This window comes from Solanum stenotomum, chromosome 5 (assembly GCF_019186545.1).
Source record: "Solanum stenotomum isolate F172 chromosome 5, ASM1918654v1, whole genome shotgun sequence".
Lineage (NCBI taxonomy): Eukaryota > Viridiplantae > Streptophyta > Magnoliopsida > Solanales > Solanaceae > Solanum > Solanum stenotomum.
The window spans coordinates 450,995-466,092 of NC_064286.1; the positions used below are offsets into that span (position 1 = coordinate 450,995).

Consider the following 15,098-nt stretch of genomic DNA (forward strand, 5'->3'; position numbering starts at 1 on the left):
TATGCCCAAAGTTAAAAGAATTAAGTATATATTATATAATTATGTCAATCCTTAAACAAACTTAAAAAGGCTACTGGAACTTAAAAGAAGTATACCAACATTAAATTTTTATTTCAACTAGTTGATACTTGATATCGTCGATATGGGTTGCATGTGTCCGTTATGTTTCTAGGGTTTTATCTTTATAACCGTGATGTATGGGCTAGCTCTCAACTAATTCCACGAAATATCTACCAACTCCACCAGCAAATGCCAAGTAACTTAGTCCACCAAAGCTAGGCGAAATGAAAAGAATCACCTAATGATTTTTGTCTCCACTGAGTTTTAAACCTAAGACCTCAGGATTCTCAACCATGGATCACACCCCTGCATGTCTAGTTTCTTTTTGAATAATCGAGTCTAAGATATATTATGTTGTTTGCATTTGGGCATTATAATGATAACAAGAAGACTAAAGTTGTTAGATATACAAACACTTGTGTGCAAGTGTTCAAAATCTGTTATTTTTCTCTTTTTTTTGGTTCAAACACACAAAATGTATTCTGGGAACGTCGTAAAGCAACCCCACAATGTATATAACTTTGTTAAACTACTAAGAGAGGTAAAAGGCAAGTGAGTCCTCAATAGTGCTATGGCCACTTCTAGAGCTGTACAACTTCAGTTATCACAAAACCCAAAACAGAAATCTGTGACTATTGACTAATGATCCTAATAGAGCCGCAAAAATTGGTTTCTCTGTGGAGCCTGGGAAGGGGCGGGGGAGAGTAGCAGGGACCCTCGGCTTGCAGTGTGACACTAGATGAGCATATAATTTCCGAAATTCCTCAGATCTGTGGGGTAGTTGACACCAGAGTTCTGAAATCTTTGCTTCAAAATCAGCTCGAGTTGTCAAAAATAACCTGCATAATGCATGGCGTGTTTAGATGCCATCTAAATAATAATGGCATGTGCAACAAATTAGAAAAAGCTGTCTTATGTGTGAATTACTCTACTTGCCTTGGATATTAGGGGTTTGGCGTTTGCTTCCCACTCTGTTGCCCAATTAACAGAAGATCTGCTTGCCAATACTCCCTGTCTCAGCGACTTCAACTCATCACATTCACCTGGGAATCCTTTAAACAGCATCTGCCCAGGTTTTCACAGTTGAGCAAATAAGATAGAATATTCTCAGGAAGTAAGCTCACCGGTTGACTCTAGGAATAGCTAATGGCTAGAATAAGGTATATAACAGGTTCAGACATGCAAGTATGAAGCATAAAGCGTTGGAGGGGATTGATACTTGATAATTATTATTATGGCAATATCTTGTGAACTACTGAATCTAATAAAATCTACAATGTAAAACAAACATAAAAGTACAAAGAAAGAGGAGATAAAAGGTCCATTTCTGTCAGTTTAGGAGTTTACCACAAATTGATCAGCCAGTTCCGAGGATGAAGAGAAGAGTAGGCCATTCTTGTCAACTTCGACCAGCTCGTTGATACTTGATAAAGGGCAGTGAAGAAGGGTCAACATGCAACTTCTCATAGTATGTAATTTTTTAAGACTTTCAAATGTCAAGACCATGTGAAATGAAAATGAAGAGGAATACATGCATCGTACCAAGAGTAGGAAACAGCACAGACTGGTAATCCACAGCCAAACATATCCACAACCTAAAAGGAATTTACAAGAATGAAGCCTACTAAGAAGTTCTGAACATACATGAGAAAAAAAATGACTTGTGCTCTTTAAGAATGTAGAGACAAAACCTTCATTGGAAGATCCAACCCTGAAGAGGACGTATGCAAGCAAACACCAAGATCTGCTGATCCTATACAAGGGAACAAACGATTTGAGACAATTTTAAGGTGAACACAAGAAGATGACAACAGATCGGTAGCTCATACCAAGAAGCAATGGGTAATCCTCTGGCTCCAACCACATAGTACGAAATGCTACACGTTTAAGGTTGAGTTTTGCCATCTTTTGTTCATATTTTTCCTTTTCAGGCCCTTTACCTTCAAAAGAACCCAAAGTAAAGAAAAGCTTATGTCTACCAAAATAAGAAGTAAAATCCCTCTTTGACACATGAGCAGCAGTTACCTGTAATTATAAATAATAATCTAGGGTATTGCTTCCCACCCTTGATTTCCTGCCAGAAAACATCCTCCCTCTTCAAGTCATCCTCGTTCAGCAATGCAGAAACCCTTCTATCATACATTAGTGCTGCTTCTAAGAGAATGCTAAAATCTTCATCCGGAGTCCTAAAAACCAATACTATAATGTCATGTAGCTGTCACCGAAGACAAGACTGTTTTACCATCTTTGAATTTTGAAATAGGAGCATGAACACATGGTTCAAATAAGAAATAGAACTTTCTCAGCACATGGTGCAAATAAGAGACAGAACTCTTCCATTGTTTCCAATCATCTTGCCCATCATTTCTTGATATTCACAAGCATTGAACTGATAGTGATTAAGTTTGCAGTATTTAAAGAAATGGACCTTGGGCTAACTCAACCCAAAAACTAGCTTATGAGGAGAGGATTGCCGAAGACCATGTAAGAAGACCAACTCGACATCCCATAACTGATGTGGGACAACTTAACACTATAGATCACCACTATCAAGTTTGGAATTTTGTAAACCAGGATGAAGATTAGGGTAAAAGATACCGAAGAAGAATGTTTATATACTATGTTATATGAGGATAAATTGTGTGATAAAAGAAAATGTAAGGTTCACTATGCCAGAACACAATAGGATGTTAAATTAAGTTTACAAACAACTTACCAGCTTGTACTGCTTACAATGAGCGCTGGTCTGTTCCACTTCAAGGAAATATCTGTGCCAGTCTGAGTTGTAAATAGAGTTACATTAGGATTGTCATCGTCTAGTGTTAGTACCTCTGCAAATATGCCAGATTCATATCAATTCTTCATCTAAAACAGTTCATCACATGGAAATTCTCATTATAGTATGTACCATTGCTAAGACAGTCTTGAAGGCTGTAAGGTGTTCTCAGACTCTTATCAATCCCACAAAACAACTGCAATTGACAATTGAAGGTTAAAACTAAGAAGTATTGAATATATTAGGGAAGCTTTGTTATAGACAAGATAATTCACCTTGTGCTTCTCCTCAAGGGAAGCAGGTTGAAAAAAATCAGGAGGTTGGTCATATAGAACAGTGGCACTGAGAATCCAGAAAGCAATGATGCACAAGTCAGTAAACAAAGAAAATCAGATTGTTAGATATTCCAAGTAGCTCAATGGCCTACCTGATTCCCCAGTTTTGAGCCAATTCATGTTGCATTGCCTTTGTCACACATAAGGAACCATTAGCCATTTTCCCAAAATGCTTCTCAATCCTATCCAAATATCCAAATTTTGTTTTACTTGCACAGTTCACAAACCAGATGCTAAACCCAAATGGAGGTTTATAACTTACGAGGATGAACAAATTACCAATGATATAAAGCCACAAACCGACTATTTCTCCCGAGAGACAATGCTAGAAGAGTATATCCAAAGTTATGCCAATCTATAATGAACGCAGAACGTCTAATCCAACTGGCCAATTTTACAGCAACCAGTGTAGGAACAGATGGTGGATTCTGGCAAAGGAGTAACGCTATCATTAGTTGATATAATTAAAGCTCAAGCATGCCAAATCGGATGCACGACTTGCATCAATCATAACTCAATCCCCATCTTCTCTAGTGGGAGTTCTGATCCCAAATAACTAAACAGCGCTAGTGAGGATGCCCTAATTGGACATTCCTCAAGAACTTGGGTGGATCATAACCAAAATCCAGGTTCAGCACCCACTAGATAAAGCATTTAGAAAAATATGGAAGAACCAGCAGTTCAAGCACCAATGAGAAAGCAACCTCAGAGTTGGCACAGGTTCTGGTTAATTTTGAGGAGAAAAACAAGGCCCGTCTTTATGCTGGCTCTCAAAATATCAAATACTTATAAATCAAAACAAAAATAAGTAGAAAGACATGCTCACTTGCGAAATGTCGTATGGAAAATTTGAAATTACTAACTGAAAACTCAAATAAAGAAATTACTGAGAGATATACATGCATGGATTTATGGCAAGTCAAATACATAAAAGAATTAACTGGTAGCTTTTACTTCAAAAACTGAAGCACCATAGTGAATCAAAAACTGTACGCGTCAAGGTTGGTATGAGGAGATTGTTTCCTAATCCAATATTTTGTTTCAAGGACACGTGCATACATGCACACAGAACTCTCCGAGTAATAGTAACAATTTTGAACTCCAGCCTATTGATGATTCTCTTTAGTTATTCTTTCTTTGTATTTTTAAACATAAAAGACACTAGATGTTAATATATATGGCCACATGACTAGCACTTGTCACTAAGACCTACATATTTAATAGTTGTAAGCATATATGTAAAAGTAGCTAATAGCTCACCTGAACTATGAAAACATCCGGCTTCGGAATTTTAACACAGAGATACCATAGAAGCATAAAAAACTGGACCAGTGGCTTAAGTATGAGCAATAAAGGATGGAGTATCTTTGGAAAACTTCTGGGGTTTGATGGCCACTGTGTCTGCATGATGCCAAAATACTCAAAGTCAAATCACACAGACACAACCGAAGAGGATGTCTTTGAGCTTTTCACTCCAGAAAGACAGCTAGATCATCCAGTTATTACCATTTCATTGATGTGAATAGATTTATGCTCTTTTACAGCAGAATGAGGGTCCGAACCTACTCAAAATTAAGAACTAAAAATCAGAATGACCAGGCAGGATAAAGCCAAAAGAAAAATTATAATGTTTGGACGGGATTATTAAACCAAGCACTTATACCAAGTGGTACAAAATTTTGTGTAATTATGCACAATGTCTGGAATTTAAGTTTCACGTAGTTTCAAACTGTTCTACATGCCAATGATAGAAGAATAGTATATCTGAAGAAAAATGGAATGGTAGAGCCAGTGATGTTACAATATTTAGGACAGTGATATGGAAGAAAAAATGAAAATTCATTCATCTTATCTAATAAAGCCTCTAATAGTGCTTCTTTACTTCCCCAGATCCTGCGTGAATGTGAGATGCTTCGTGCACCAGGCTCCCCTTTTTTTCTTGAAAATCTACGGGCTTGGGGGTGTGTTTTCCCGACAGGGGGGGAGGATGTGTGGGGGAGTTAACAATTGTGGATTCTCACAGGAAGGTTTCAAACCAAATAGAGTATGAACTAAATACTCAACCTCTCCCACCCAAAGTGTGCCTCCCTCCACTTCCATCCTTGAGCCCTTAACTAACAGCACACAACCTCTGCCTCCATTCCACGCCCACCGCACTGCCTACAAACTCCCAACCATTGTCTATCTTTGTCCATGTGCTCACCCCATTTGCCCACCCCCAAGTGCCTAAGTTGTATCCCCTTAGCCTTCATCATCATCTTATTCTGCTTCATTCAACCATGTTCCACAAACAGATTTAATCCATGTTATGTTATTTCAACTATGTTGACAAATTTTTCCTGTATCTAAAAATTGACACCATATTTTTGTATCATGCTCTTTTTATTTCATTTTAAAATTGAAACGTAAACAGAAACAATCTTTTTTCATATATTCAATGCTTATCAATAATTCGGACATATGCAGCTAGAAGCATTCTTTATGAAACAATGCTTATCATGGGTTGTTACATGATACTTACCTCCATATGCAACAATGTCGACCTCTAGATGAGCCTGCATAAGGTATAAGGATAAACATAAGAATATAAAGGGCCTGGATCAATGAAGTGTATCAACCACTAATTTTGAAACATAAAAAGTGGTTTTCTCATCATCACTTAAAACAGAAAAGATATATTACTATTCTCTCTTACAATAGCAAACATGCATCCATCATACTAAATAACATTAGTAACTAATGGTAACATATACAACAGCATAATTGAAGTCTTCAAATAAATAACACTGGAAGTCTGAAACAAAAAGCATCAGTCAACACAGAAGAGTTTTACAATTCTCACAAATGACTGTTCTAGAGTATGTCAAAGATAGTCCTTTTAAGACCAATCACAACAGCAGAATCTGACAATTTTTCTTTAATCTAAAAATGTTGTTCCTACATACTAACTACACCATGAACCTAGCAACCAGCCAGAAACAATTAACCTCAAGTTCAGAGATTAGTACTCAAACTTATACCCAGATTATTCATAACAGAACCTCCAAAATATGTAAAAATGCACTAATTTGGATGGATCATCTGCATAGGCTCCACCACTATCTCAAATTCTGACTCAAATACAAAATAAGAAAAAAGGTAGAAGTGTGTGTGTATATATATTAAAAGGTGCATCCACTTCCTTCAATTCAAGAATTCTGGGAAACTCAGTAGCTAAGATGGTTGACTATCTGAACTTTCACCTTGTTCATAAGTGTTCGTTCCCACCTTGTAATCCCCTACCCCCTATGTAATAATATAAAAAAAAATCTGAACTTTCACCTTATTAGTAAGGGTTCGATTCTCCAACTTCTAATCCCCTACACCCTGTGCAAAATATTAAAAAATAATAAAAATCATGGATTGGGTACCTGACGAGCAAGGGAAAGAGCATGATATTGCATACGAGGGCTACGTCCAATATCGCCGAGAACCACTACTGCTGCCCTGCCGCTGGGTCGGATCCTCGATTCATTTTGCCCTAAATTCAACAAATTTGATCGGTTTCAATGCATCAAAAAAATATTGGAAAATTGTCGAAAATTAATTGAATATCGTACCTGACATGATTGCAAAACAAAATTCTTACTTCCGGAACAGAAATTGAGATTAAAACACCATTCCAGTGATAGTGAAAGTACTCAGTTAAATACAGGGGAAATCGACGAAGATGAAGGAGATCCGAAGAGAGAGATGAAGAAATTAGGGGCGTGTTTGGTAAAATAGGAGGTAGAAAGTCAATTTTTTAATATTTTTTTAAAATTTATATAACTTGCTCCAATTAACACTTAAATATTATTAATTAAATTCTTTATACTTTTTTTCAATGAAACACTATTTTGATTTGTTAATATTATTATTAATTTAATGTATATTTCAGAAAAAATATTTTTCACTCGTGATGCAATTGCAACTTATCGAGAACATGATGTTAAATAGGAAGTTGTGAACTTTGATTGAACCAAGAATCTATCAAAAACAACTTGAGAGGTCTTTGATTGAACCAAGAGCATCGAAAACGACTTTCTCTACCTCTCAAGGTAGGAGTAAGTTCATCCGAGAACAACTTCTCTACCTCTCAAGGTAGGAGTAAGTTCATCCGAAAACAACTTCTCTACCTCTCAAGGTGGGATAAGATATGTGTACACTCTACTCTCTCCAAACCCCACTTGTGAAATTACAGTAGTATTTGGTAAAACAATTGAGTATGCATTCCAAAACCTTGGTGATATGTGTATAACAAATCATTTTTTTGCCACCTTAATGATAATTTTGGATAAATTGTTCCAAACTGAACTTTAGTCCAAGACCAAAAGGCCAGATCACATGATCATTGTTAGACTTGATAAAATATGCAAGTACTATAGAAAGAATCACCCAATTTAATTCACAAGCACAACTCAAAACAGCAGAAAGAGGGCATCTAAAGAACCATATAAGAACATATTCAAGGGCATCCAACTTTGGACAACTAAGTTTTTTGCTCTAATAGTTTGGTTGAATTTGGATCAATGTTGAAAGGGGGTTTATTAACAATTCCAACAAATGCGAAGGGAATCTGTCATGATTCTGTATTTGAACTTAAGAATTGCTTTCAACTTTATCGGGTTACTTCAACCACATCGAAACCTAGATTAATGAAGTAACTGAAGCAGAAGAGTCTATCTCAATTTCGCTTTTTCTTCTGGGGCTTCTTCTTCTTCGCTGGAGCTGGAAAGACAGCACGAAAAGTCCATGCAGCCAATATTGCTCCTACAAAGGGGCAGATCCAGTAGACGTAAAACTGCTCCCATGTGTTGTGCATGTTGTTTATGTACGCCCAACCAAATGCCTGCAAATGTATAGCAGATAATCAACTCCCTTATGAACCCATTAAGAACTCATGCAGGCAAAAAAGGAAACAGATACATTGCTACAGCAGTGTTTATGTAGGCATTCGTTCAATAAGAAAATATCACTATCCTAGGACTTGACAAGAAATAGTCTCAGTTTTGGGATACCCCAAACTATTTGATACACTTTGAATTCCTTTTTAAGAATTCAATATCTCGTTTGATATATAGTTACACAAAAAGTTTCAGAATTGGGTATGATTACACCCTGTCTGTGAAACTAAATTTACTACGAATATGGATAGCAGTCTGTTTATTAAGGAATTAAACCCTTTGGGGTGACCTAATGGTTTGGGCTTGGGACTTCCATGTCGGAGGTCTCAAGTTCGAAACCCCTTGCCAGCGAAAGCAAGGGGTTTGCCTTCTTGGTCGAGCTCGTCGCACCGGGCTTGCCTAGTGCGGGTTACCTCTCCTGTGTGGTTTGCGAGCTATTGCATAGGAGCAAGGGTTTTACCCTGTGCGCACCCAAAGGATAGTGACTGCGGGTTTCCCCTGTCATCAAAAAAATAAATAAATTAAGGAATTAAGCCAACACGCTTTTGATCCACCTTGAGGTAACAGCTCTATTGCCACTTGTATGTACCACTGTTTTGCTCATAGAATAGACTAGTTTACCAGGTCCTCTCTGTAATCAAGAAGGCAGGGTCTAGTCCTCATTTCATATGCATCTTTTAGCAGAGGCAATATAATCATGAGCTGGGTGGAATTTTTTTAAAAAAAAAAAACTAACAAGCGACGGCATTTCACCAAGTGTTACCGCGTTTAGAGTATCAAAATTAATACAACAGAAGGATATTTATTATGTGTTTGCTTTTGTTAGAATATGAATAGGTTTATACAATCCTATTAGAATAGGAATAGGTTTATACAATCCTATAAGAATAGGAATAGGTTTATACAATCCTATTAGAATAGGAATAGGAATAGGAATAGAAATAGAAATAGGAATACTAAATAGTATCCTACTTGGTAAAGGATTGTATTCTAGGGTCTATAAATAGGGTCTCAATGTAATAATGTAGACGCAACAACAATTCAATAATATTCTTTTCCTATATTTCTTACATGGTATCAGAGCCTCTACGAACTTGATAGAGAATTAAAGAGCTTCCGTTGCCGGCGGGTGGCACCCATATATGCTGCCCGTTTGGCCAATGATTATGTTAGCAAAAGTTGGGTCACCATGCATCATTCTAGTGACTACTTTCTTATATCTAATTTGTGTAGCACCGTGCCATCATTCCAGTGACTACTTTTTCATATTTAATTTGTGTAGCACCGTGCCATCATTCTGGTGACTACTCTTTCATATCTAGTTTGTGTAGCACTGTGCCATCATTCCAGTGACTCTTTTTTCATATATAATTTGTGTAGCACCGTGCCATCCTTCCGGTGACTACCTTTTTTTGCATATCTGATTTGCGTAGCACCGTGCATCTCTCTGGACTACTTTTCATATTTAATTTGTGTAGTATCGTGGATTTTTCCGAACTATTTCTCATATCTGAGTAGCATAGCATCATGTGTCTTTTCAGTGACTCCTCAGATTTGATTTGCATAGTTCCATTCGTCTTGCCGGTGACTCCTTAAATCTGATTTGCATAGGGTTGTGCCATCATTCCAACCCTTAATTTTTCTTTTTCAGTAGGGTTGTGCCATCATTCCGACCCTACCCATATTATTTTTCTTTTTCAGTAGGGTCGTGCCATCATTCCGACCTACCCATATTATTTCTCTTTTTCAATGGGGTCGTTCCATCAATTCGAACTATCCTATATAATTTCTATTTTCTAGTTGGGTCGTGACATCATTCCGACCCTACCCATATAATTTTATTTCTTAGATTGTGACCACTTTTACCCATCAAATCTAATACTCCGGCATATGAGCATGTTTCGGGCAGTTTTCGGTGACTTGTTTAATATCGACTGTCTATTGATTCCAACATGAACCATGTACTTTATACTAGATTTTGAGCACTTACAATGTTCGCTGCATTGTGAAGAAGTCTATATGGAGCAACCACCTAATTTTGTTGCTCAGGGGGAGTTTAGTAGCCTTGTATGTTGATTACATAAGTCACTCTATGATCTGAAATAGTCTTTGCAAGCTTGGTTTGGGAAGTTCTAACACTGTAATTTTATCACTCTGTGTTTTATCGGCATTATGCATCAAATTCAGTACTTCATGAGAAGATCAAGCACATGAAATTTATTGTCAATTTTGTGAAGTCAAGTGATCAACTCGCCGATGTCTCACCAAGCCCCTCATCGATCCTTGTGTTAATTACATTTGTAACAAGCTAGGTAAATGAATTGTATGCACTAGCTTGAGGGGGAGTGTTAGAATATGAATAGGTTTATACAATCCTATTAGAATAGGAATAGGTTTATACAATCCTATAAGAATAGGAATAGGTTTATACAATCCTATTAGAATAGGAATAGGAATAGAAATAGAAATAGAAATACTAAATAGTATCCTACTTGGTAAAGGATTGTATTCTAGGGTCTATAAATAGGGTCTCAATGTAATAATGTAGACGCAACAACAATTCAATAATATTCTTTTCCTATATTTCTTACAGCTTTCACTTGAGATTATTGTTGAGGAAAAGAAAAACCTCACTCCTTCTGAAAGCCAATCTCTATTAATTCAGTCCCCTACAACTAGTTGTCAAGCTACACAAGTTAATATGCAAAATACTATATGCAAGGAGAACTGTGTTAGGTTGAAGGTGAGGCATAAAGTACCCTTTAAGGAAACTAACAGTTAATACAGGGACATATGATTGGCTTGGTTGATCATCTTAATTAGCTTCTTGATATGAAACTCATTTCCAATCTGACACCCTAAGAGAGAAGTGTCATTTGAGATTTGCAACTGCAGATATGACTGTAAATAGTTATTACTTGTTAGCCAGTGGAACTAATGCAAATCGAGATTTATGATTCGTGTGACACAGCTACCTATGAAAGGAAACGTCAACTCACAGTGCAGGTACAGCCAAGAAATATGATTTTTTTTCTTACAAGTAAAAGCCAAGAAATATGGTCTGCTCAGACTGACAGATGTCATAGTTCAGATTTAAGGACAGATGGTATATAATGTTTGTCTAAATCCATTTTGTCGTTATCTTATTCCATTAGATGAGGCAAATATCAGGGTCTTGTCAATTTCTGCCGTTATTTTATTCCATTAGATGAGGGTAAATATCAGGGTTCAAATAGGTAATGTTCCATAAATTAAAATAGTTCAGATTGACAGGCATATATTCCTAATATGTTGTAGTTTTGGAACTACGACCAAAGAAGCCATTCTTGTCGATGTAAAAGAATTTATTTTTTTCATACGACTGGTCAGCTTAAGCCTCTCTTTGTAAGACTAAGAATTACTGCAATAAAGAATGATGAGCATAATGGAAAGAGCAAGTTACATTATAGCAAAGTTAAATGATTGCATCTTAAAGACAACTTTCTGCTATAGTTGAAGGTTATTCACTACTATGCAAAAAGAATCTATTTTGAAGAATCTTGCAACACTTTCTAACCAAAGTATAAGGAAACCATTACTAAATCCAATGGAGTAAATCTCCACAAATCATCCCATTTTTAGTTATAAACCATATTCTGAGTGTTAAGATAATGAAAGTTCACCCAAATATAGATGCTACAATGATGTGTTATTCAGATAACATAGCAAATCAAAAACCTGAGTATAATATGGAAAAATCAAATGAATTTAAGTGGTTGAACTATATATTAAGCACCAAGATCTAAGAACAGCAAAAAGAACTAGTACTTACATTGGCTGGATTCATAGAAGGTCCAGTGTATTTTGAACCTGCAACTACCATGGTAACAGTTGACATTGCAAGTAACCAATTCTTTAGAAGTGCACTTTTAGGACCCTTCAGTACAATGATAAAGACCAGAAAGGTCATTACGAAAGTCAAGATGCCCTCAGCAATGGCTCCATTGTGCAAGTCAACTTTCAAGGAAGGCCCACCAAGCATGTGCTTGTACTGCGTAGGAATAACCTCCAATATTGCTACTGCACCAGCAACCGCACCAGCTGCCTGTAACAGTTCAAAGATAATATAGAATTAGTTTCATGATATAAAGACTTGGATGGATTCTTGAATTGGAAGTTCTAGAAATTATTCTGGGGAACTCTTCAACTTTGAACAGAACACTGTAAGATTTCTTTAGATAAACCAGAAAAACCATGTAAAACTTGCCATAAAAATTGAAATTTAGGTGATCTATCTTGGATCTTATATATAATATTGTGTTCTTATGGGAAAAAGCGAGGGAAGGTGTAGTTTAGCGTCAACTTGAAATAATTACGAGACAATGAACTTTCTCTATAAATAACTTTTTTTGGCATCATCTATTTGTCCAATAGCCCCCTACGATAACAATAGTCACCCTCGCCATGACAAATGTAAGCAAAACCATATAGACAATGGGCTACACCTAGCTTAGCCTATCCGATATCAAATCCGACAAGAGTTGTTTTTGCTGATATTCTCCTCTCTTCTAAAAGGAATTTTTCATTCTATAAGGTATGGCAAGTTATTAGCTATAACCAAAATGAAGCAGTCTGAGGCAAATGGACTCAACCTCTAAACACTTACAAAAAACAAAAAAGGAATCAACCTCAGTCAGAAAAGAGCGAAATGTGTCCTTTAACAGCTTTAGCTAGACAAATCCAACTAGTTTCGGACATTGGGATCCAGATGAATTATACTCAAAATTCAAGCAAAACAACAGCTGCGCCTAAGTCCCCTATATGAAGATTCACTAACCATATTTCTCCATTTAAGCTCCACTCAAAATTCAAGCAAGCTCAACCATGTAAATACCTAACAACTAAACCCAGAAAAGGTTTTTAAAAGTTCACTTTAAGAAGTGGAAACCACAAATGCTATTATGATAGGTTGATTTTTCAGAAAATTAAAACTCTACTTCCATTATTCCTCAAAATTCAAGCAAAATAAACAACAGCTACGCCTCAGTCATAAACAAGTCCGGATCGACTATACAAATCCTCATTCACTGATCATATTTCTCCATTCAAGCAAAATCAACCATGTAAGAACTGGACCCAGAAAAGGTTTTTTTTTAAAAAAATAAATAAACAAAATCAAAAACCTGAGCAGGGAATCGGGTGGCAACGGTAAAAAGAGAATCTTTTCCAACCCCAGCAGCATAAAACGCCGCTGTACCAGCAGGATTAAAAGCTGCACCACCCAAAGCATCGCCGATAATCCCAAAGACAAAGAAGAGCATAAAAAGAAGCACAGTAGTAATAAATAGCGAAGCCATTCCTTGAGCAATCCCAAAAGCAGTAGCAATAAGGTAAGTGAAAATCCCCAGAGTGGAAGAACAAAAAACCCACATCAATGTCAAAACAAAATCACCCACAGCTGCTTTTACAGCACCCATTGAATACAAAATCTTTGAAATTTTTGGGTTTCCTTAGCTTCTGAAAACTGAAAATCTCTCCCACTCGGTGAAAGAGAGGAAGAAGAAGAAGGATAGCGAAATGATTAACCTAATAGAGATTAATTAGAAGTATATTTCCTTTGGAATTAATTATGGGCTGTTATAAAAGTAAATAATAATTAGGTGTGATAGCATTAAAATAAGTAAAGTAACACTTTTTTTCGCGATTTTTACACTTCAATTATCAACTAAACTTTTTACTTGCATAATAAATACTTAGGTCCTATGCCAAATTAATATGGTCAATTAAAAGCAAAGGGAGCATGAAATGAAATAAGTATAACTAAAGATAAAGTTGAATAATTTCGAATAATACACACAAATTTGTACCTTTTCCCATCTCCTATTGGATACTTTATTTATGAGATTTAGATGTTTAATTTAATTTTGAAATTATAGTGAATGAACCCTATGTAAACTATAATGGCAAGTATTGATTAGTGTTTGGTAAGGATTAGGACAATAGTTGGCTGCTTTTAGTTGTTTAGTATTTCTTTGACTTCTATTTTGTTTGGCAATGTTCATTATATTCCTTGACTAAAAGCCATGAACCATCTTCTCATTTTGGTGGGGGAGTATTTTTAATTTTTTACACATGAATATGCTTGTTTAATTTGACCGTCTTTATATTTTTGATGTGCATAAGTAAAGATTTAAGTTTATATAAATTGATTAGGTAGACATACACATCATATATGGTATAGTACATGTAGGATGTTACGTAGGACGTGAATTGTGAATTGTCACATGGAATGTTAAGCAGAATACATGTGCTTACTTGTTCAAATTATACAAGTTTAAGTTATCTCTAAATCTCTCGTATCAAACTAGCCTAACTTTCATTATTACTTAAAATTCAAGCTAAAATCAATACCTGAGCTGGAAATCGAGCAGCAACGGAGAAGAGCGAATCATTTCCAACTCCGGCAGCATAAAACGCCGCCGTACCGGCAGGATTGAAGGCGGCGCCACCCAAAGCCTCAGCTATAACACTAAGCATTAAAAAGAGGAGGAAAACAATGACAATAGTGATGGAGAGAGATGCCAATCCAGGAGCAATTCCAAATGCAGATCCAATAATGTAAGTGAGAACCCCAATCGTTGAAACACAAAATATCGCAATAAATGTCATAACAAAATCAGCTACCGCTGCTTTTACAACACCCATCTTCTTCTTCAACTGAAACAACGACGACGAAGAAGAAGAAGAGGGCGATTCAGATGTCAATCAATGCATTATCATGGGTATATATTAGAGAAATGGGGATTAGTTAGAATTTAGAAGTATAGTAGGTAGGAATTGGGGATTTTTGTTGTACAACTAATTAAGAATTTGTTAATTGGGGAAGGTGTGCTCCACCAAATGAAAACTACTTACATGAAGAAAACATGCTAATTTGGGAAATGATATTCAAATGTGATAACATGACTTACACATCTTGTTTGGATGGTTGTTATCCGTTGTATTTATTAGAACAATACAGTT

At 36.2% G+C, this 15,098-nt stretch overlaps 2 protein-coding genes across 5 annotated transcripts; both read right to left on the bottom strand.

Annotated features, from left to right (window-relative positions):
• Window positions 1-588: 588 nt before the first annotated feature.
• On the bottom strand, window positions 589-6,951 carry LOC125865267 (UDP-glycosyltransferase TURAN). 3 transcript variants are annotated; one of them, XM_049545468.1, is made up of 17 exons: window positions 6,771-6,951; window positions 6,582-6,691; window positions 5,693-5,726; window positions 4,678-4,733; window positions 4,432-4,572; window positions 3,451-3,599; window positions 3,264-3,353; window positions 3,112-3,178; window positions 2,969-3,032; window positions 2,777-2,891; window positions 2,086-2,246; window positions 1,890-2,000; window positions 1,752-1,813; window positions 1,603-1,655; window positions 1,408-1,483; window positions 997-1,125; window positions 589-899 (listed from the first exon to the last, which is right to left on the bottom strand). In XM_049545468.1, the coding sequence occupies exons 1-17, from the start codon at window positions 6,775-6,777 to the stop codon at window positions 876-878; spliced, it is 1,449 nt and encodes a 482-aa protein (XP_049401425.1). In that variant the 5' UTR covers window positions 6,778-6,951; the 3' UTR covers window positions 589-875. The 3 variants fall into 3 exon arrangements, with proteins under 3 accessions (XP_049401425.1, XP_049401428.1, XP_049401427.1); XM_049545470.1 differs by lacking the exon at window positions 589-899 and having other exon boundaries at window positions 973-1,125; XM_049545471.1 differs by lacking the exons at window positions 4,678-4,733; window positions 6,771-6,951 and having other exon boundaries at window positions 6,582-6,693.
• A 752-nt stretch (window positions 6,952-7,703) lies between these two features.
• On the bottom strand, window positions 7,704-14,962 carry LOC125864711 (aquaporin SIP1-1-like). Of its 2 annotated transcripts, none has more exons than XM_049544758.1 (3): window positions 14,487-14,962; window positions 11,908-12,180; window positions 7,704-8,041 (listed from the first exon to the last, which is right to left on the bottom strand). In XM_049544758.1, exons 1-3 carry the CDS (start codon window positions 14,778-14,780, stop codon window positions 7,877-7,879), a joined length of 732 nt encoding a protein of 243 aa, XP_049400715.1. In that variant the 5' UTR covers window positions 14,781-14,962; the 3' UTR covers window positions 7,704-7,876. The 2 variants fall into 2 exon arrangements, with proteins under 2 accessions (XP_049400715.1, XP_049400714.1); XM_049544757.1 differs by lacking the exon at window positions 14,487-14,962 and adding an exon at window positions 13,259-13,666.
• Window positions 14,963-15,098: the final 136 nt, after the last annotated feature.